Source organism: Eumetopias jubatus, unplaced genomic scaffold, assembly GCF_037043125.1.
Source record: "Eumetopias jubatus isolate StellerSeaLion01/CBP00866 unplaced genomic scaffold, mEumJub1_p1.0 scaffold_7, whole genome shotgun sequence".
In the NCBI taxonomy this organism is placed as follows: domain Eukaryota; kingdom Metazoa; phylum Chordata; class Mammalia; order Carnivora; family Otariidae; genus Eumetopias; species Eumetopias jubatus.
In genome coordinates, this window is record NW_028274813.1 from 98,064,017 (window position 1) to 98,087,690 (window position 23,674).

Below are 23,674 nucleotides of genomic sequence, written 5' to 3' on the forward strand. Positions count from 1 at the left end.
GTGGGCACAAATACCAAGGAGTATAAAACTACGGCCGTTGCCAGGAGATTATGTCGTCACTGGTCAGCTTTATTAATGTTTCAGAAAGAAATTTATATCCCTTTCTACTAGTTCATGAATGTGTTGAAGAAAGAGATCAGGTTCTGTATTGTTGGATCTCAATTTCTTTAAAATGTAGGGAGCTGAGGAGTGACACTCATTGATTTGTTTAGTATATTATCCTAGCATAAGTTTCAAACCCAGTCCCTTAAAAATGCCATAGTTTATCTCTCAGGAAAAACTGAGATCATTATGACAATGATAGCAGTTACAATAAAGAGCTGGTGAAAAATGCCCAGTGATGTTAACTTAAGATTAATAAAAATGTGCTTGACTTCCTAAGATATTTTTCTCACAATTGAAAACCAGTAATATCCAGCTATGCTTGTTAGACAGCAGAACTAGTAATTGATTTTAAGCTGCTTTGTACTGAAACCTGGAATTTTTTTTTCTTATTGTTAGAGAGGAAATTTTACTTCATTTCACCCCTACACATGTCTCTGGGAATTCTTGGGAAAAGACATTGATCCTTTTACTTATGAAACTGTTGAAAATAAAAACATGTATTTTTATCCCTTTTACAGAAATTCCAGTTGTGTTTTTAGCAGGCTAATTAGGTAAAAAGAATCCTTGACAGAGATGGTTTGCATGTCCTTGAGTTAGTCCTTGTACCTCAGATATTTTGCGTTATGATGCCATTGGTTTTGGTTTTTATGGTATTTGGTACTGAAACTGTCTAAATATTTTTCCCCTTGGGCTTGGAATTACCATAAAGACTCCAGTAGTAGATTGGACTTTCTGGCAAAGTGGCAAAACTTCTATTTTTATGTAATAATAAAATACTGAAAACATTGAAATATTTATCAAATCTGTTATCTAAGTATTCTTAGATATTGGAAAATTCTTCAATTAGAGAGTGGTTTCATAGTTTATTTAAAAATTTTAATGTCTTTCTTTGGGGTTATATTTCTTTTAATTTTGATTAGAGAAGGAACAAAGAAATTGGGAAGACCTAAATTTCAGAAACTTTAAAATTTTGCTATTTAAGTTAAAGATGCTTTGTATTTGAGTTTATACATTAGATCAGTATTCACAGAGAATAATGGATCCAAAATGATCAGAAAAATCAATAGAAAATTGTTTTTAGGAAATTTCTTGAACTTCCCCTAACACCTACCTAGCACCCTTATCTGAATCAGTATAATTCTTAAAGCCAAATTTTTATTTACTCTTTTTTAAACAGCTTATTTTTACTAAATTCAGGGCCCCCAAAATTCAGGAATAGAAACTGTTGTTTGTATTATTGTGTGAGGAACTTGGATAGGTTAATCAGCAATAACTAAAAAATAAATTCTTATGGTAATTACCTAGTTTTCCTTAATTTTTAAGTATTGACCCTTAAACATGCATATCTTAAAAATTATTGGCCTGGAGGTTTAATTACAGTTCTTGAAGATAGGATTTGACTTAGGGTGTGGTTTTCTTTTTTTCCAGTTTTTTTCCAGGTTTTTAGGTACTCGGGTATATCTTGTGAGATTTTTATTGTTTAATTAAAAAATATAGTTATATAAAAATAAGGTAAATTAAGTGGATGTTCCTGAATATAATGTTACACTTTTATTTTGAAATTATGATGGTAGGGTAAATTAGCCAAATGTTTTGTTTTGTTATTTTGGTAGGTTGATAAAAACTGTGCTAAAGATGATTTCTGTTATTATTTTAAACTTTTCACACATTGGCGGTCCATGTTAGCATGTATTAAAGTGTTTAATGATACTTACTGGAATTTAAAGAAAACTGCTATTCAAATCATCTTGACCTTAGAGCTATTAGAAGCCGAAACATAATGAAATCTTGATAGTAATTACTGTGTTAGAGCATGTTCAGAAAAATGGATAAGCTCCTCCATCTTTCTTTTTTCCAAATCAGGTGAGGAAGTTCCTAAATTTTTTGACAGTTTAGGCTGATTTTGGTTTTCATAGGCCTTGGAGCTTATGAGACTCCAAGAATATTTCTTTCAAAATAATTTATGCAATTCTAAACTGAGTAATGAAAAATGATCTAAACCTATGTTGTTCAATATAGTAACCGCTAGTCACATATGACTATTAAAGTAAAATTAAAAATTCAATTCCTAGCTGTACTACTCATATTTCAAGTGTTCAATAGTCACATGTAAGTAGTGGCTACTATATTGTATAGCACAGATGTGGAACATATTCATCATCACAGAAACCTCTATTGGGTAGTGCTCATCTAAAGCATTCCTCTCATTTTTCGGTGGAAGGGTATCTTAATTAAGATTTATAGCTATTCTCACATACTAAGGAAAATTCCCAACTCATCTCCTCATCATTTGGGACATTTAAAAATATCAGCCACCACACAGGCTATGGATCTATTTTTAAAGGCATGGGGAATGACATCGTCTTTTAACCCATCACTGGATGTGACAAGATTTAAAAAAACAGAAACAAAATGAAAAGAAAAACCTTTTTAGCAAAAGCTACTACTTCTTTGCATCTTTTCTTAATATAACTATCAGAAAATCATTATGGCTCCCTGCTTGACAGGGATGTTTCCAGTATTAATCACAGGAGGTATGCATTGAAATCAAGAACACAGTGCACAGCTCCAGCCTTTAGAGCTAAACAGAGAATGATCTGCTCTGAATATGGAGTTATCCATATGACTAAACTGAATCATCCAAGCAAGTAAAAAGGAATGTTTTTGTTAACTTGACTTCAATTGGTTGAATGAGCTAAAACATCCCAAGGATAATTGTGTAATCACTGTAAAGAGTAATTATAAATATTCATTCCTGAAGTGCTCTGTCACTCTTAAGTTTGGGTAGGATGAGATGAGGACGTTAGAGATATTGATGTGGATTCGTTCTGTTCAGCCAGACTTAACAGGGAGGTATCTTAGATTTTCAGTAATATTCATTCAGGTTGGAAAAAATGGTATAGTTCTGTTCACCAGACACTCAAAATTTCTCTCATCACCATACCTAGAGGATAAAATGTAAGTGCTTGGGAAAGAAGAAAGACAGTCCCATGATAACAATTGTGAGCCTGACATTCTGAAATGGAAGTTAGAATTCTAAAGAAAAGTTCTAAATATCGACCACATTTTACAGGAATATCTTAAATTACTTAACTACCTTTTTCTAAGATTTTTTTTTTTTTAAGTAATCTCTAGACCCAGCGTGGGGCTTGAACTCACAACCCGGATATCAAGAGTCTCAAGCTCTACCAACTGAGCCAGGGAGGCGCCCCTCTATTTCTCTTTTAAATAGTTTGATTCCTGGTAGATTTTAATCATCTTAAAGCATATATATTCCTTTCTCTTAATTTTAAGATTGTTTGTTGTGATACAAAATCATACTTAAGATGTAAACGTCTGATTAGATCATTAACTAGGAGGAAAAAAAAAACTGGCATCTATGTGCAGGTGATCAGATGACATAAGCAGTCTGGTTTTAATTTGTGGCCAGTACTGATTGTAACTAAAAGAGACTTGCTCTTTTTGTGGAATTGGCTGACTATTTCCCTACATCTGGAGTTAATAAAGTCTTTGAGACCACATCAGTTGCGCTTTGCCGCAAGAACTCTTTGATCTGAGAAATTGAGACTGGCGCAACTGCTGCTTCATAACATTGCATCTATGTTTTTGCAAGCTATGGTTAAGATACCAAAAGTAAAGTTATTTGGCTGGTGTTAGAAATGCTGTTAGATGGGCCTCTTTGAGAACCACGTTTTTCAAAACATTTTTATTATGATTAAAAACTTTGAACTTATGTTAGTAAATAAATGATAAACTTTTAATAGTTTAGAGTTTTCACCACTTTCATTTATAAAATCTTTTAAAAGTCCATTTATTCTTTTTCAAACTCTGTTTGTAAAGACTAACATTAAAAACAACTTTACCTCTAAAATGAGCCCTGTTTTTTCCGTACAGCTTAAAATTTTTACATACGAATAGGCTAGTCTCTTCTGCTTTGTATGGTTTATCTTGGTTTTCTTGTTTTCCATGACAGCGATCATTAACCATTATATGATCAGCATATTCTCCTTTATTTAACTGTGATTTGTAAGTCAGTACAGCCAGATTTATCCTTTAATTGCTTTTATAATTGCAAACATTTAGAATTTTTTAAAGTGTAAGTATACTATGTATGGAATACAGTGAATTGAATTGGGAATAAGGATAAATAAATATAAATGGACAAATTATAATTTAAATTGAGAAATTATGTAGATTTTTGTGTGTGTGAGATGACACATCAAAACTGGAATTTTTTTCATAAGTTGGAGGCTTACATACTATTTCAATCTATAACCTGGATAGAATTAGAGAATTTTGTATTTCATACTTTGAGATCAAGTGATGGTGTATATAGTAAATAAAATAAGCATTTGTGACAAGAAGCATATGTTCTAATGCTGTCTTCTAAATTTTATTCTCATATGTATTTTCTTGCTGGGTCTTTGGATTTACTTTATTCTTCATTGTAGTTTCAGCCTAGTTTGGAAAAATCTTTGTAAAGGGGACAGAGGACATCTAGCTGTGGCTAAGTTTAGATACTGACACTTGATTAAAAGAAAAAAGTGCAAAATTCCTTTCCTGAAAACTTTTCCTGCCCATCAGCATTCCAAACACATTTGTATATACCCAATTATTTCACTGTGACACTATCTTATGTAATAGCACTAAACTGGAAAAATACATTTAATATCTGTAATGGGGAAGAAAACACATTTTATCTGCCATATTCTTTTATCTACAGTCTTTCTAGGTAGTTCTTAGGAATCCATCTTGTCTCAAACTTCTCAGGCACCACAGGTGTGTGTAGTCTTTACCTCTGGGATGGGAGAGGAAACTAACCTAAATGTCATCCATTGAAAAGAAACACCTGTGCTGGTATGAAACCGACTAGCAAGAAAAGTAAAAATAGACTTTTCAATCTTTTATTTAGAATGAGTTATATTTATAAGTAGGATTATGCAGACAAAAACTGTAAGAACAGCATTCAGGAACTGAACAAGGGCAATATTTTGTAGAATAACGGCTTCTACAAGAATGACAGAAAGATGATTGAGATACTATTAGCTAATACTTAGTGCTTACCATGCTAAGCATTGTATATGTATTATCTCATCTGATTTTCCCATCAACCCCCTAATGCAAGTACTGTTAGCACCATCTTACCAATGAGGAAATTGAGTCTTGGAAGCTTAGGTAATTTGTCAAGAGTCTTTATAGTTAGTTAATGCCTCAGAGGAAGAATAAATGAATATAAATGATAGTTTATGTAAATAAAATTTTGGCGCACATTTTAATTTCAGTGTGTGCTTCCTCAACTTTTTTATTAGTGCATAGATATACTCAGGATAAAATACCAGACTATGTGGAAGGACATAAAGTAAATGTCTTCCCTCCCAATTCTAAGTCCAGAGGTGTAACCACTAAGTTTCTTATGTGTAATCCCAGAAATTTTCTATGCTTATGCCAAAAATATGTGTATGATATTTTACACATGCTCCCATAAATTTAAAAAGGTAGCCACTTTCTTTCACTTAAGTGAATACTTAGGATTTTTATTTGGAATGACATTTAATGGATGTACCCTTATCTAACTAAACAAAAGAAATATGTTTCCTACACTGTTCACAATAGGACACCTTTCCATTCTTCCTGACCCTTGGTTTACTTTTGCTTTTACAGAGTGTGCATCACCTTAATCGTTTATTTGTTTTCCTTCTTGACTGTAGTAATCATCATGAGAATGGTTTTATCATGTTTTGATTATTAAAGTTATTTAACTACCCATTTAGTTTTACAGAGAAATGGCAATGTTGGCTATTTGCCAATTCAAAATGTTCATAGTTTGCTTATCTGAAGCAAGGGTTTACCAAAGGAAATTAATACTGCTCTGACAAATTAAATGAGATTTTTCTTTTTTTAAGATTTTATTTATTTTATTTTAGAGAGAGAGAACATGCCCACTCACAGGAGTAGGGGGAGGGACAGAGGGAGGAGAGAGAGAATCTCAAGCAAACTCTGCACTTAGTGCAGAGCCCAGCGCTGGGCTTGATCCCATGATCCTGAGATCATGACCTAAGTGAAACCGGGAATCAGACTCTCAACTGACTGAGCCACCCAGGCACCCCTAAATAAGATTTTTCTTAAAGCTGTGCCAGACTTAAAAGTTTACTTGAAATTAGAACCCCTCAGCAGAATTTGGTTTTAATTTTGCTAACCCTACTAAGTTAAGCAAGTTTCTGAAAACTTGCAGTGTGCCTTTTATGGTTATCGTTTAATAATAACAAAGTATAGTAACCTTTAATCTAACTTGTTTTGATTTCAATAAATCTTGTAACAGTAAAAAGAATGAATCTTAGGAACCAAAAATTTATTTCATGCTGTATTCAAAAGACACTGTTTCCACTACCACATTTTGAATCATGAGCCTATATGGATTTGTGTTTTGTAAGCAAAGTCAACATTTATGACTTTATTCAACCACCTGGTGTAATTGTCACACAAAGATGCATTATGGGATATTTGGAGTAGTATTTTTCTCAAGTAATCAGCTAAAAACAAATATGTAGATAGTAACCAAGTTAGATTTATATATGTGGATTTAGATTCTTTGGATTTGTGGCAGCTCTTTATAGATATTAGCTAGGACTTTTTAGGCCCTTTATGAAATGTAACACTTATTTTACATAAGTGATATATATGATAGTCATTTACATTTTAATTAAATTTCCTGTCTAATTTTTAAGGTATATGCACCATCCCCAAATTCAGATGATTTCAACCGTGAATCTCCTAGTTATCCATCTCCCAAACCACCAACCAGTATGTTTGCTAGCACTTTCTTTATGCAAGGTAAGTATTGCCAAATAGTTGTCAATCCTACAGCAGTTATCTATTGTGTATTAGCTAATATTTTAAGATTGTGAGGAAGGAGAAAACCTACACAGGAATTCATTTATTATTTTTAGGTATTTTTGGTCAAAATAAATTAAAATTTAGGTCTAAAATTTCTAATGCTATTTATTGCTGATTGCAATATAGTTGGACTATCCAACAAACCACTAGAGTGTCCCATCTAGTACTGATCAAACTTAAAAGGGACTTCAGTTGAGAAAAATGAGTAGAGCTGCTCTTTCTCATTTTAGAATTTAAACAAATGAAGGATATTAACAACTCTAGTTTCTTATATAAATTACAGACTCTTATCACCCCTAGAATGATCAATATAAATAAAGAGTGAAAATCAAAGAACAGAATAAGACTCAAGAGAGGAAAAGTGTTGCATTTCCTTTAATTCATGTCTAGCAAATAATTTTTATTTGGTCTCCTATGGTTTTGGACTATGGAAAGCATATACTATGGGAGCAATAAATCACTACATAAACGCTTCCTTGACTTTACACTGGTGAGTGAAGTCATTGCTAACACATTTCATTTGAAGGCTGACTATAATATAGTCATTATCAATTACTTACGTTTACTATTAGAGAAACTTCTTTATTCCACAGTTTCAGAATGTTTGATATAATGTACATTGCTTGTTATAAAGAATTTTTTGGTATATTTATGGTTATACCATTTAACCAAAATTAAATCCAACCCATCCTCAAATTTGAGATTTTTATTATCCTCTTTGATAAGAATTTAAATCTTCCAAGGATTTTTATAACAACCTACCTACTGCAGTTTGGATTACTTTTTTTCCCCCTCCAACTTTTTAGAGCTTTATTCCCTCTTTTTTACAGTAATTGAGGGAAGAAAACTAGATAGAAGACTGGGTTGGAAAGGGGAGGGGGAAAAGTATCTGGAGGGTATCCTTTTGAATTCTTACGGCATCATCAAAATAAAAAATTTTAGCTAAGGACAATTTTATATTTCTCTTTTCGTCTTAGATGGGACCCACAATTCTTCTGACCTTTGGAGTTCATCAAATGGGATGAGCCAGCCTGGTTTTGGTGGAATTCTGGGGACCTCCACTTCCCACATGTCTCAATCCAGTAGTTACGGCAGCCTTCATTCACATGACCGCTTGGTAGGCTCTAACACATGGCTAGGGTGCAGCAGCACTTGGTCCTCACTTGTGTTTCTCTTTGGATTGCAAGTGTAAGATTTGATTCTGCCAAAACTTGTGACATTTGAAATACTTCTAGGCTCACTGCATTTAGCATGCCTTTTAAAAAAGTAAATGACAGTAGTAGTGCTCTTCAGCTGCTAACTTGTAATGTTCTTTCTGACCTGTTATAGTAGTTGTCCAGTTATATGTGCATATTATTCAGAAAATGTATTTAATAGATCATGTCTCTTTCCCTCTTTCTCTAGAGCTATCCTCCACACTCAGTTTCACCAACAGACATAAACACGAGTCTCCCACCAATGTCTAGCTTCCATCGTGGCAGTACCAGCAATTCGCCTTATGTTGCTGCCTCACACACTCCTCCCATCAATGGATCAGATAGCATTCTAGGTGAGCTTTCTTGGGTTGGCAGAACTCCCTAAAACCTACATTGGGGATTTTCAATGAACCTCACATCTTTCAATATATTTTTGAGTATTGAGTTTTAAAGTGAAAGAAAGGAAGAAAAACTTTTTAATTTTCATTAATGTAGAAACTGGTACCGAACCTATCTTTAACTTAGCTTATTAAGTGTAACACATACACAATATTTGCTGCAGTGGGTGAGATAATGATAGAGAACACCTTTGAAATCACGGCAGAATGCTAAAAAAAAAAAAAAAGCATCCTGCCTGCTAAAATTCTTGATTTGTTTTCTACCTGAAATATTCAGGAACCAGAGGGACTGCTGCTGGAAGCTCACAGACAGGTGATGCACTTGGAAAGGCTTTGGCATCTGTGAGTATTGATTTTACCTATTCTGCTGAATGAATTTTACACTGCTGATTCTATTTTGTGGACATGTCATAGTTAAGGGGTGTAGTTACAAAACAATCAACTTCATATCTCCATTAGAACTATTCTCAGCGTGTATTGATTCTTATTGCCCTTAAAATAACTCAGAACACCTTGCCACCCCATCCCCACAAGACCTGTCCTTCTAACTTCAATTTAAATATGTCTTTGACTTAATGGAACAGACATAGAAAGAAGAGAAATTTGGGGATTTTTAGATCTAAAGCAGAAATTATTGAGATTCATTGTTAAATCTATTTATTAGTTTTAAATACATACTTAATGAGTTGCCCATTTAAGTAAGTCAAATGGAACCAAGAAAACTCCGTTATTCTTCTGGTCCACAGAAGAAAGTGCCTTCATAAGAAATTTTTCTAAGACAGAAAGCATTTTACATATTTTTTAAAAGGAAAAATAATCATCTGCAACTGATTCATTCAAGAAATAGAGTCTTCCCCTAAAAAATCCAGATTCATTGAAGAATTCATGCTAACATGAGTAAAACTGATTTGAAGGAATCCCATAGTATTTTCTTGAGCAGCTAATTTATATCATATCAGGACATTAATGACAAAGCAATGATTGTTTTAGTAACTGATCCTTAAAACATTAAAACTGAAATCCCTTCTTTCAGAATTCTTTTGGGAGAGCATTTACCAGTAATTCACAAAGACTCCAAATCTCATTGTTTAAAAAAGGCACTTCTGCTTTGTACTTTCTGAATTTTCTCCTTAGGCTTTTTCTTTTTCTTTTTTTCTCCTTGAATGGTATGCCTCTCAGAATTCCCACAGAGTTGTCTTACACTTTCTATGAAGTGCAGTTAACTTTATCAGACACATTTACTGTTGTTCCTGGGGAAGGCAGACCACTTAACGTGTGAGTAGAGGAAGCAGCCATTGAACATTTAGGAGATAAACCTCTTTGTATATAGTTTCTGTAAATAAACCTTTCTCTGCATCCCAGTACAAGTTCTTTGAGAAATAAAGCCAAGGCAAACTCATCTACCACATGGTGGTACCACAAAAGATAGAGCTCAGTAAATGCTTGTTGAATTCAGTCTCACATCATATGACAAAAATAGTGAAGATAAGAACAAAGCCCATAAGAATATCAGCTATAATTTGAATGTTTACTAGGTACTGGGTATTACACTAAGCATTTACGTGCTTTGTTTCATTTAATCCTCTAGAAAACCCTGTGAGGTTGGCATTATTATCCTCACATTACAGATGAGGAACTAAAGTTTAAAAGGTTAAGTAACTTCAGCTCAGAAAGATTAAGTAGTTTGTCCTAGGGATCACCAAGCTAGGAAGGGTAAAGCGCATATATATTAGGTAAGAACCTGGTAAGAACCAACTATCTTCACTACTGTTTCTCCAGAAAGAGAAATGCTACAGTGACTGCGGTTTTACAGGATGTTGATGAGGATTAAAGGAAGTGGTCCTACATTTTCTGGACTTCCACCTGATGAAAACTACCTGCTTAGAAATAAAATTATTCTATAATATTAAATCTGAGTGTCTCCCAGGAATTTGACTGGCTTACCATATTTTCTCTTGATTCTGAAAAAATCCAGTAGCAGATATTTCACATGTAGGAGGACAAACAACGTTGAACTTTCAATTCTACTCAACTTTAAAAAATACAAACTGCATTTTGGGGGCTTTTTTCTCAAAAGTCTTTTGTTTATTTTATGCAAGGAAAACTTCTGTAAAGGAACCTTGGCAGGTAGGCAGACAAAAATTTGTGATGTTCTCAGTGGTTGTCCTTCAAGCTCCCTTTCAGTTACCCTTCTTACAGTTGACTGTTTCCCATATTATGACCAGCGTAGTAACCAAACCAGTTGGCACTAGGGGGAAAAAAAAAATACAAATTCTCCATGAGTGGAAGCCAGGGAAGAATGTTTAATCTAGTTAGTGGGTGGGCTTTGGTTGTCATGGAAACTCAGCTCTGTCATCCTGTGTTGTTACTAGGCAGGAGCAGCCAGGTCATTCCATAAATCACTTCTGTCATAGCTGACGGTGATGCATTCCATCTGCTCCATCACTGCATGCCATAGTCTACACACTTGAAATCCCTTCCTTCAACCCATCTGCTGCCCCCTCCCCACCAGACACCTCCCCAAAGCACATTCTTTCTCTAACTTCCATTACCGACTCACATTCACTTTAGCGCTCACAGATTGTACTGAAAAACAAAAACATTACATGGGGAGTAGGAAGGATTAGAAGCAATGAGGAGAAGGAATTTTCTGAGGATTACATTTGAGAGTCTAACATTCATATCAGAATTTTATGTCAGGTATTACAGATCTTTGGAAATGGTGACCGTGGGTATTTTGAAATTTTAAGTTCTTTAGAATATAACATTTTTAATAGAGCATCTAGTTTTAGATGGAGAAAACACTATGCTATTGTCATTAGAAGTTATTTCTAGCTCCCCAGTAGTCTGATACATGTCTTAGAAGATCTTTCATGTGTGAAACATCACAGGGTACAACCTTTGTTCTTTAGGTATTAAAGAGCACACAGAATACTGTGATTAAACATGTAAGGCCAGATAATGCATTTGCAAAGGTTCCTTTATTTTAGGTTTAAGCCGGGATAATTGTGGTCTTAATCTCAGGATAGCTAGAAAGAGAATTGTACATGAAAGTATTTACACAAAGTTCCCAAAGCCCTGTGGATTATGCATTAGTTTAGATAATAAACTAGGGAAGATAGAAGGAAAGGAAAATCTGGGTATTCGTGCCATTTCTAATGTGTTTCCCTGAACATTTGCCAGACAATAACCCTTTAAGATTGTGCCCGTGGAGAGTTATGTAGAGGAAGAAACATCTGGTTTATTTCAGTGCCTAATACCATATCAAAACACTTGGTCTTTAATTTAGAGGAGATCAAACAAGAGGACTGTTTAACTTTGTTGATTATATCAGACTTCTTTGTGATAATTTATGTTTTGATTTCTACCTCCGAGCAAAGGGGGGGGGGGGGAGAGAGAGAGAGTGTGTGTGTGTGTGTGTGTGTGTGTGTGTGTTTTAATCTGGATAGTTAAATGGTCAGTAGTCTCTAACAAAAGAAAAGAAAATTCAGGGAAGTTGACGTTTAAAAGTAATTCATGAAATAAGTTTCTTTGTTCCTTAGACTCAATAACATTAGCATAATAAAGATTAACTGAAATGTGCACTGTAGTGTTTAAAAAATTGGGCTCACAGTTCCAAGGTTGGGCTTGGGAGCCCTTCATTGTTTCTTTTTTGTCTGAGGTCCTTTTCATTAGCTTCTGGCTTATTGGCACCCTGCTGATTGGAATGGACCATGACTGATAGGAGGAGGAGCCTCATTTGTTGCAGTAAAATGAGGCATATTACCGTTTAAGCCTGGCAGAAGGTATTGGGGGTTATTCATCATTGGTCATTTAACAGTATGAGGACCATGGACTGCATGCAGAATGAGTTCTTACTTTGTGTTTATGCTTTACATTCTAAATCGCTCCCATCCCCATTTTTTAAGTAACTGACTTTTTTCTTTTTCTTTCAAACATCAGTGTAGTTCTTTAAGGTCAGAACGTATAAGAAGTAATGAAATCCTGATTTAGAATGCTCTTTGTCAAGTAAAGTCTAATTTTAGAATTTCTTAAAGTAACGACAATTTCTCATAGAATAAGTTTAACTTGTATGTGATTTGGTGATAGAATAAACATACAGAGGTGAGTTTAATGAAATGATATGTGATCTAAAAGGCTGTATTACCCTGTTTTTATAATGTTGTGTTGCTCCTTCTCTCCCACATACCCATTCTTTTTTTTAAAGATTTTATTTGTCAGAGAGCGCACAAGCAGAGGGGAGCGGCAGGCAGAGGGAGAAGCAGGCTTCCCACTGAGCAGGGAGCCCAATATGGGACTCGATCCCAGAACCCTGGGATCATGACCTGAGCCAAAGGCAAACGCTTAACTGACTGAGCCACCCAGGCATCCCCCACATACCCACTCTTTTCTATGAAAGTAGAAGGGACAAGAAAAGTCCTATAATTTGCCAGGCTATCTGTCAGTTCAGGAAGGGTATTAATAACAATTCTGTCTGTCATCACTTTAATTTAGGGCAAAGGAGAACTAGATGATGTGATGGGTGAGTGGAGAAAATGCCTTTTATTATACAAACGGAGAAGCTGTTTTTGAAGAAAACACCAAAATTATATATTTTTACACTTGATACATTTTATATTTGATATGTGTTTTTACAGTGATTTTTTTTTAAGCCCTCATTTGATTGTCTTGATAGTCTATTTATACCCTCAAAAACTCACACCTGCCTAACAGTGTGGTATGGACAGCTTAATACATAAACACTAATTCTCAGAAATATTAGTGGAACATCACCATATCATTGTTCTCAAAGCTTATACCATAAAACTGATTTGTAAATGAATTCACCTTTATAACAAGAGCTTTTAACCCTCTTTGGTATTTCTGTTACTGAACCCCATTACATAAATACTAAGAAATACTACCATCTACTGAGTCTTGCTTTTTACTGAAAAGTAGCTGTAGCAGATTTCAAGTGCAGTTTAGTTACTCCAGTTTTTTTTAAAATAAATATTTAGCACCTACTTGTATAAGACAGTGATAGGCAATGATGGATTCAGCGAACATTATAAGGTCTCTGCCTTCAAAGAGCTTACAGTCAAGGAGAGAGGATATGACAGGTATACAAAAAATGATCATGTAGAATATACTGTGAAGTAAAAGACTCAAGAAAAGTATAATTATTCTAAGAGTATAAAGGAGGTGAAGATGAGTGTAAATGGGGAGGTGACATTTGAGCTGGGCTATCGTGTTGTAGAATTCCATCAGGGAGAAATTAAGAAATAGGCATTTTGAAAGGATAAGCTATGTTCAGAAAATGAAAAAAAATACATCTTTTTTTGCATTATTGGGTACATAATGTTTATATGTAGGTTATAAGGTAAAAAGCTTATTTTTGTGACCAGATTATGGAAGACATCAAATGTCATTCTGTTCTATTTAGTAGGCAACAGGAAGTACTGCATGGGGTTTGACTGTTTAAAACTGGTTGGGGACAAAAGCTCAGGCAATTATATATGGGGTAAAAAGGGCAGGGAGTAACTAGAAATATAACGACTTAAATAATTCCTCCATAAGTTCTACTAAAGGTTTAAAGTAGTGTCACAGTGGTGAGAAAGATGTGTTCCTATCCCAGAAACATAGAGAATTACAGGTATTGGAGTCTGTAAGTGGTGGGAAGGGTGGAGCGGGGGAAGAAGGGGCGGGGGAGAGAGAGTGAATTTGGTGACCATGAGGATGCTGGTGCCGAAGTAGAGGAAACAGAAGGGTAGAGATGGGAAGGGTAGGAAGCTTGGGGCAGTGATGCAAAGTTTGGCTTGGCATATTGAGCTTGAAGTGAAAGAGTATGTCCAGATGGAGAAGTCCAGCAACCAGTATGAGCATAGAAATGTCACTCACAGAGATGTCATAGTTGATACTTTCAGAAATGATATTACCAAGGGATAAAACACCGGTTGATAGAAAAGAAAACCGAGACTAGAGCTCTGAGAGAAACCTACATTAAGAAACTGGAAGCATGAAAGAGAAACAGAGCCTAAGTATTACATCCAGTGATGTAATCCTTACTTCTCACAAGGATAATAATCATTCATTCTTTCAACAAGTATATATTTACCAGCCCTGTTGTAGAATCTGAAGCTACTGCAAATCCTGTATAATTCAGATTTTGTCTGAATAAGACAAAGTCCTAGCTGTCCTGGAGCGTACATTTTACTGCAAGAAAAGTTAAGAGACAGATATAAAACAACTAAACAAATTTAGACAGTTAAGGATCAATGTAAACACTATGAAGAAACATGACAAAACCAGCAGGGTATGACAGAGAGGCAGTGCTGTTTCTCCAATGCTTTCACGTTGGTGACCTTTACAGCGAGTTGGTCTATTTGATGATAATCAAAGTTTTGCATGAAACTGAAACTTCTCACTGCTCATCCACCCACCCTCAATGTTATCAACTCTTCCCTCCCTTACCAATGTTATAGTTAAGACATATTTCATAAAAGTTAGCATCAGTTATTCCTAAAAATGTGACCTTTAGCTAATTTTTACATGTGCATCCTGATTTTTTACAAGGTAACAACTTTAAGACCAACAGTATTGATCTTAATACGACATACTACCCTCCCTGTTTCTAGTCCTTCCATAACATTTTTTGAAGTCTCCATAGTTTTGCTTTCCCAAAATGGCTTTTTAACTTGAATATACAACTTCTAGATCTGGCTGTTTGGAGAGAGTTGGTGATTAAAGGCATTTACATTTAGAATTTAGTAACATTATACAAATTGGTGTATTTTCTTTGAGGTAGGTATATCCATTTGTAGTCAAAGGAAAATAGGTTTTCTGGCTGCTTGCAATTCAATTAGTGCTTTCTTCTTTTTGAAAAATAAAAGCTGTTGTGTTTAATGATTATGACTTGTGGAATTTTGTCTTTCATGAGCCTGTCCCAGTATCTGGCTTTTTCAAGCATATTATGTTGTCTTTAAAACCAATGCTGAGACCCCCTTGTTTGCCATAATTTGAGACTCTTTAAATTCATTAGAGCTCTAGAACAAGGGTATTTCTATTGGATGACTCCTTTCACCCACAAGTCATTTTCCTTTTTAAAATGCTTGACCACAGTTCATCCACATAAGTTGATTTGTCTGCCCTAAGTTAAGTGCTAAGATGTGAAGATGGTTTATTATGTTTATTATAGAATAGAAATAGAATTTCCTAGAGAAAACTTCCTAGGGACTCTTAGTACTTGGATTAAAGAGACTTTTAAAATATTTAATGGTTAGTTAAGTAAACTTGTCACTATTCTCTGTCACTATTTTTTAGCAATATGAAATAAATACAAAATATTGCAACAAAACTTTTAGCCAAAATACCAAAATTTATGCATCCACATGTTTTAAAGTGGATCCCCTTAGGGGCTCCTGGGTTACTCAATGGGTTAAGCATCTAATTCTTGATTTCAGTTCAGGTCATGATCTCAGGGTGGTGAGATCAAGCCCACGTCAATCCCACATGGGGCTCTGTGCTGGGCATGGAGCCTGCTTAAGATTCTCTCTCTCCCTCTGCCCCTCCCCCCCCCGCCCAGTTCATGCACGCATGCTTTCTCTCAATGAATGAATGAATGAATGAATGAATGAATGAAGTGGACCTTTTAGGAGGTGAAATTCACAAATCATTTTGGGAACATTTTCTGAAGGGCTTTTAGGGTTTCTTCCACTTTCCTCAAGGGTGACAAGATACCCTTTGGGAGCAAGTTCAGTTTTATATGATACATCATTTGGAGCTAAATTTGGGAAAAATGTAGTTGATCAAACTGAGAACCTTTTAAGTAAGAAATAAAGAGTATTTAAAAATTTTTCTTCTTTGGCTTTTAAAACATTTTTTTTCTTTTTTTGACAGCGCGCGCACAAGCAGGGGGAGCAGCAGGCAGAGGGAGAGGGAGAAGCAGGCTCCCTGCTGAGCAGGGAGCCCAATGCAGGAGGCGCCCTAAAAATGTTTTTAAAGACTATTGTCAAAAGACAATAGTTTCCTGAGATAATTATTTTTAATGAATATCACTTATTTGGTATATTTAAGAAAGATTGTTGAGGTTTTTTTAAGATTTTATTTATTTATTTGACACAGAGAGCACACAGCAGGGGGAGCAGCAGAGGGAGAGGGAGAAGCAGACTCTCCACTGAGCAGGGAGCCCGATGCGGGGTTCGATCCCAGGACCCTGATCATGACCTGAGCCAAAGGCAGATGCCTAACCAACTGAGCCACCCAGGCGCCCCAAGAAAAATTGTTTATTAGATGTGTTAATTCATAGTCACTTCTCTTTTTTGTTCTAACAGAAACCTTAATAATTTTTAACTGGAATAGTAAAGAAATAGGATCTATTTTATTCCTCTCATTATTAGAATATATATGATACTTTTTTTTAAGTAGTCTCTGTGTCCAGTATGGGGCTCAAACTCATGAGAGTCACATGCTCTACTGATTGAGCCAGGTAGGTGCCCCGAGAATATATAAGATACTTTTTAATCCTAGCTTTAAAACTATATATAGCCTTCATGTAATGGAATAGTCCTAAATTGATGAAACCAGTTTTTCACTCTTGAGTTTTAGGGGTGGCAACTTAGATTATAAAAATAACTCCATGCAAATGGATTTCTATTTTTGTTGTTGTCACATATTGATAAATATATATTTTGTTTTCTGGTTAGATTTATTCTCCTGACCATACCAGCAGTAGTTTTCCATCAAATCCGTCAACACCAGTTGGATCACCCTCACCTCTCACAGGTAGGCTTCGGTTTTATCTATTGACTTAAAAACGTGTATTGGGCTGCTTTGAAATATTTGAACTTTGTTTATTTTCCAATAAAATCTAGTAAAAATTCATGAAAAATCATCTGAATTTTGAGAAAATATGTAAACAGAGCCTTCCTCTTGTTCATTTTGAATATTAAAATATTTGCTAGTTTTGAATTATTCTTTTCCAATTCTTAATTTGGTATAATTTCTAAGAACGGTTGTTATAACAGGACAAAAATGAGGTTAGACAATTGGGATGAAAGCAAAATAGAAGGAGATAATTCAAAATTTTTGGTAAGGTAACATAGAAAGTAAACAGAATACCCTATTTAGAAGAACATGTAACTTCTTTCTTCCTTGTTCTCTGCCTTTTCCATGTACCATGTATAAGACTTAGAAGTGAGTAAGTTTCTACTAGTTTGTCTTTATTTTTAGGTCCACTAAGTTATTATTTCATGTATATATATATAAATTCTTGGGAATAGTGTAGCTTTTTGCTAAGGAAGTTTCTGTCAATGTGGATGAATATTGTTAGTGAGTTAGAGAAGCGGGTTCAGATTTGTTTTACTTTTTCCTGTTTTTTTCCACATTTGCTGTAACAAGTTCCAGTCGCTATCCTATAGTATAAATTTGTTGAGGTACAATTATTATTGTAAATAGGAATTGTAAATTTGCTGAGATACACTTATTGTAAATATTGTAAATTAGAAGGAAAAAAATTATAGGGAAGTGCTTAATATTTATTAAGCTATAATTTTAAAACTTGAATTATATTTTTCTGAGCAGTGTTTGAGAAAAAAAAAACATGCTGAAGAAGAAATATATTAGTTGTGAGGAAAAGACATTAGGCAGCTGGGTAAAAATTGCCTTACTCCTCCAGCAGTTGACCTCAGCATTGATTCTCTTTTTCTGATCAAGTCATTAAGTAAGTCCATGTGGCTTTCTTGTTGTTGTTAAACCTTTTTGCCTTGTCGAAGGCTTCTGGTGTATCAGGGCCCTGACTGTCACCTGTGCGTAGTGCCTTGGCTCTGGGCCTCCGCTAAGAAGCACTCCGGTGTAGGGTGATGGACTGAACCGCTGGCAGCTGCTTTCGGCTCTTAGTGGGCTCAGCCACTCTCTCAGACCCCGTGGCTTCAGCTGTCAAGTACAAGTTGAACAGCTGTTCCCCACATAGACAGGACTATGAAAGACCCATTGACTTAAAGTTGTTATTTAACAGAGAGCTGAAATTACAGGAAGAATGATGTAACTTTAACCCTGCTCACCCTTCTGGCACAGTTTTACTAAAGCTATCAGTGTCATTTTTGCCACAGCCTGTTTCCCTTTCTCATCAGATGAGAATATCTGTCCTTACTGTGTGTTCCCACCTCCTTGCCTCCTCTGCCCAGTGCGCTGTAAAAGTGTCCTTTGGTTTTTATTAATATTGGGTGGGAAGTCAGGCAGCAGAGGAGTTCAGTATTTATGAGGGGATTTCACTAAAATGGAGAATCAGAGACTTAGACATTTTTCAAAAAATAATGGTCCAAAGTAAAATCTCACATTTCCTCCTCCATCTTTATTTGATGTTTAATAGGTGATACCTTCCCCCCCCTTTAATTCAGCTCATTAATGAAAATCTATGGTCTGTTGAAGTGTGTAATGAAGGTATTAATAGGCTTCTTTTTCAATTCGGCAGTCATAATCGAAGAAAAATTCTTTCTTTCATATATTCCTACTGAAACAGCACATCAGAGACTGATTTTATGCAAGTGCATCTCTCCCATCTCCTGTATCTAGTATTTCCATCCTGTCACCACACACATACATATACTACACACCCTAAATTGGCAGAAATGTAAAGGGAGAAGGAAAAAGGAAAGCACAATGTGATAAATTATTCAGAGGTGAAGGAAAAATGAAAAAGATGGAGCAAACCAGAGCTTCTATTATAATATGCGAAAGTAATTTGGTACCTTGTATTGCAGTGGCCTGTTATCTAGAGTAAAAAATTCTACCCCACTGTGTGCTCTCTACACTTGTCCTATTCTCTATGCCTGAGCATCAGTCAGACTGGCCCAGGCCTTTGAGGAGACATAAACAGGTCAGGAGCCACATAGGCATCTTCTAAGGCAACCACCATTCTTGTTTAAATTCCACTTATTTTCCTTAGGAACTTTTCAGGCCAAGAACATATGTTTCTGCCTAGAGTGTGCTTATGAGGAACTTCTGAGATGGTGATATTGTATCCATCAGGATGCTGTAGGCTGAAACGAAGAGAGACTCTTGTCTTGACTGGCTTTAATTGAATAATGAGGGGATTGCTGATCCTGAACGACAAGAAGCCCATAGCAGGGCAAGTTCCTGGACCCTAGTATGTCAGAGCTCCTGCTCTACTACTTTGCAGTTCTTCCTCAGGCTGGTGGCAAGTTCAGCAGTTCGAGGTACCATATGTGGACAAAACAGTGTTCAGGAGAAGAAAAAGGACCATCTTTTCCTTGTATTTTAAGAATCTTTTTCAGAAGCTTCTTCAACAGATTGGCTCTCATGAGTCTTTGGCCAGCATTGGGCCCCTTACACACCTGTTCACAACAGAAATGGGACCACCATGTTTATGTTAGGCATCAGGATTTACCCCAAAGGCTAAGAATAGAGTTACTCTTTTCTGGTTCACACCAGCAAAGGATAGATACCCCACCTGCCTTCTGAACAAAATCAGGGCTCCAGCAGCAAGGTAGAAGAGATGACTATGTCTATTACAGTTGCCATTCGGGAAAGGACACAAGTATTTAAAAGGGTGTGTTTATTAAGGGAACTTCGGAAGCAGACAAGCAAAACCATGTTTTGCCTTTCTTTACCTCCTTCTGGAATATAAATAAAGGTTTAATAATTGCAGTGCTCAGTAGCAATCTTGAGAACATTTACAGTAGAAATAGGAAGAAAAGAGAAGGAAGAAAAGATTCCTTAGTTTTGGCTAGTTTAATCAATGAGATACTTATTTTTATCATCTGTCATTGTGCCTGGTATTAGGCATTTATCTGATTTCAGCAGGTGTTCAGTTTAGCTGAGAAAATAAAAGATAAACACACATAAAAATACAGCCATCAGAATTCACTCTAAGCTAGAGTGATCGGAATAAACTTCATGAAGAGAGCAGGACTTTAAAAGGAGGAGAAAGAGTCTGGGTCTAAAGGGAACAGTGTAACAAAGATCCAGATGCAAGAAAGCATATGACTTCTCCATCCAGAGTCATGGGGATGACTGATTATGAACTCTTCACGTATGGAAGTGTGAAGCACTAAGATGGAAAGGTTGGCAAGAGCCAAATTATGGAAAGCAAAGCACTCAGTGCTATATTAAGGATTATCCAACTTTTTCCAAGTACAAGGGATCTCATGAAAGTTTGAGTTTAAGGTGAGATTACAAGGGAAAGCAACTAACAAAATAAGAAAATGCGTGATAAATGGTCCTAAGAATTTCTTTCAGCCATTCAATATGTTGGTATCTAGTCTCTAAATTTATTAACCAGTTAACTCTAAGTTCCACTCAGAATGAGAGCAGGTCAGAAACACTAGGTGGATTTTGGATTTAGTGATCAAAGAAAGCCTGTCCACATTTTCTAGCCAAATAATTCAGTTCTCCTAATCACCTAGCTAGCTTGTTTTTTGGAAACGGTCATTAAATTTTAATAGGTAAGTTTATTACAGTCCTTGAATAAGAGCTAGCTCTTTGGGGTGATCCCTAAAAGGCCCAGGTGTTTGTAGAAATTGTTAACTACAAAAACAGTTGAAAGCTTGTGCTTATCTAATAGAAGGTGAGGGTAAGCCCCTACCTCTAGTGTAGGTATTTCTACACTAGATATCAGGTGACAGGGAAGGAAGGCAGGAAATACCCTTTTCTCTTCCATATTTGTGTAATAATCCTACAGTTGATGATGACAAGCTGGAGAGAGAGATGCCAACATCAGCTATAGGATTGACTTCTACTGAACTAACTCTATCCAGTCATCCCCTTTGTGACTAATAGCATGAATTTTTGAAAGGACTAACTGGGGTACAAGGAGCTCTGTCCATGAACTATAATTTGACATTTCTATGAAGTTCAAACAGGTATCAGTGATTTAAGCATGTTAGTATTCTGTTTTAACCAAGTATGTCATAATGGGGCAGCCCAATCTATAATAAAAACAAAACAGGTTTGAGTGTATGTGTATTTTTCCAGTTTAATGAATTATATTTTGGATATAGACGTTAGCATGGCTTCTTCATATCACTATCAAAAAATAATGAGTGTAGGTGATTTCTTACCTAAGTAATTCATTGTACATCTCATTCCTCAACACTAAACTAGTTGAAGAACCACAAAAATTGCCTGTTTTGCTAACAATCCTGAGGTGTTTAAACATAAAACTTGTATTACTATCCCATACAGATTAAATAATTTGATGATTAGGGTCCTGTTACAGGCTGATCATCCAAAGGGAAATGGGAAAAATGGAGCAAAATGTCTGAAAATAAAATATTGTAAACATTAAAAGAAACTACTTTCAAAGTAATTTGGGGTCTTTTTCAAAATGGATTATGAGTAGCCTCTTATTCACATAAAATTCCTAGTTCTACATCAGTGCTTGGAACACACTAATGCCCTAAAATCAGTGGTAGAGTGTGGGCTGAACAGAAATACTGTTTATGTGAATTTTTCATATAGTCAGTTACTGGGTTTCTCTGGTTGCTGAATTCTACTTGTTATATAAATTTAGTTCACAAGCTTCTGTTTCAATGCGCAATTTTAGATCGTCCATAATTTGTGTAGTTGAATTAGGATTACCTTTGTATGTTTAGCAGGAAACCTTTAATGGCCCTCAAAATATTGTGATTGCTTACAAGTCAAAAAAAACTGTTAGCTGATAAAGTATATTAACACGTTTTTTCTTACAATATTAGTGTCTAAATTTCTATGTAATCATGACAGTGTGCATATAATTGTGAAAATCAGGTTAAGAATCTATGTATCCAACTTTTCAACGTGCAAAATATATGATTGATGGGGATGCAATTACTAGGTTATTCAACTAAAGTGAACTATAATAGTTACTATTTATCATAAGTTTTCAATGTGTCCTAAATATAGCAAATAATCTGCAACAACAGGCTTGGTGGATCATAGGTTAAAACTTCATTTAGCAGTAAATGAGACAAATTAAGTAAACCTTCGAGTTCTCCAACTTCGGATTTCTAATATAACTCAGGTTGTCACTGAAGCTTTTATAAAAAACAATAATATGTATTTAATTGAATGGTTTTTGTTATTTTCTGTAAATAATTTATTTCCAAATGCACAGTCATGAAATAGGATTTTTGATCAATTTTTTAAGCTATTTTGGCATGACCATTTAAACACTGCATTCCAAAAAAAATAAAAAATAAATAAATAATAAAAAAAATAAACACTGCATTCTCCCCAACACATGGATGGGTTAACATTTCCATTTTTTTTATAGTTTTTTTCTTTTTTCTTTTTTCTACTATGAACTTTTTTTCTCTTTATGTTTACTTTTCTAAAGTTGAAGGGTAAACAACATTTAACAACTTTCATAATGATATTTTCCAAATTAAATAATGTGTTTTGGTGTAAATTATATTGGGAAAGTGTTTAGTAGATAATCGTAAATGTATTTGCAGTGATTTGAAATTGGTTCATTTGTGTATAATTTATAATAATAAGACACTTTAGAAAACAATTTGGCTTTGTGAATTAAGGATCATAAATATATTTATACCTTTTAATTCAGAAATGCTATTTATCCCTGGGGTGCGTGGGTGGCTCAGTCAGTTAAGCATCTAACTCTTGATTTCAGCTCAGGTTTTTGGGGTTTTTTTTTTAAGATTTTGTTTATTTATTTGACAGAGGGAGACACAGTGAGAGAGGGAACACAAGCGGGGGAGTGGGAGAGGGAGAAGCAGGCCTCCTGTAGAGCAGGGAGCCTGATGTGGGGCTTGATTTCAGGACCCTGGGATCATGACCTGAGTCGAAGGCAGACGCCTAACAACTGAGCCACCCAGGCGCCCCTCAGCTCAGGTCTTGATCGCAGGGTCATGAGTTCAAGGCCCATGTTGAGCTCCAGTTAAAAAAAGAAAGAAAGAAATGCTATTTATCCTCAAGACGTGTTCCCAAAAAGAAAATAACAATATTTACCATTCACAATATAGTAATATTTAGATACTATTCATGATAGCTAACTGAAAGCAACCAAAACATCCAATAAGGAGGTAATAATGGTGGTTAAGTAAATTATGATCTAGAGAATCAGGTGAATATTAACATAATCATTAA

General features: G+C 35.2%; 1 protein-coding gene across 5 annotated transcripts in view; it reads left to right on the forward strand.

The window, feature by feature from the left end:
- TCF12 (transcription factor 12) overlaps positions 1–23,674 on the forward strand; it is a 373,959-nt gene that overhangs the window by 319,036 nt on the left and 31,249 nt on the right. For all 5 annotated transcript variants that reach the window (XM_028100191.2, XM_028100192.2, XM_028100193.2 and 2 more), the window contains 5 exons: positions 6,831–6,936; positions 7,977–8,116; positions 8,404–8,548; positions 8,871–8,935; positions 17,275–17,353. In XM_028100191.2, the coding sequence (XP_027955992.1) occupies positions 6,831–6,936; positions 7,977–8,116; positions 8,404–8,548; positions 8,871–8,935; positions 17,275–17,353 (535 nt within the window). The remainder of the gene's footprint in view (positions 1–6,830; positions 6,937–7,976; positions 8,117–8,403; positions 8,549–8,870; positions 8,936–17,274; positions 17,354–23,674) is intronic.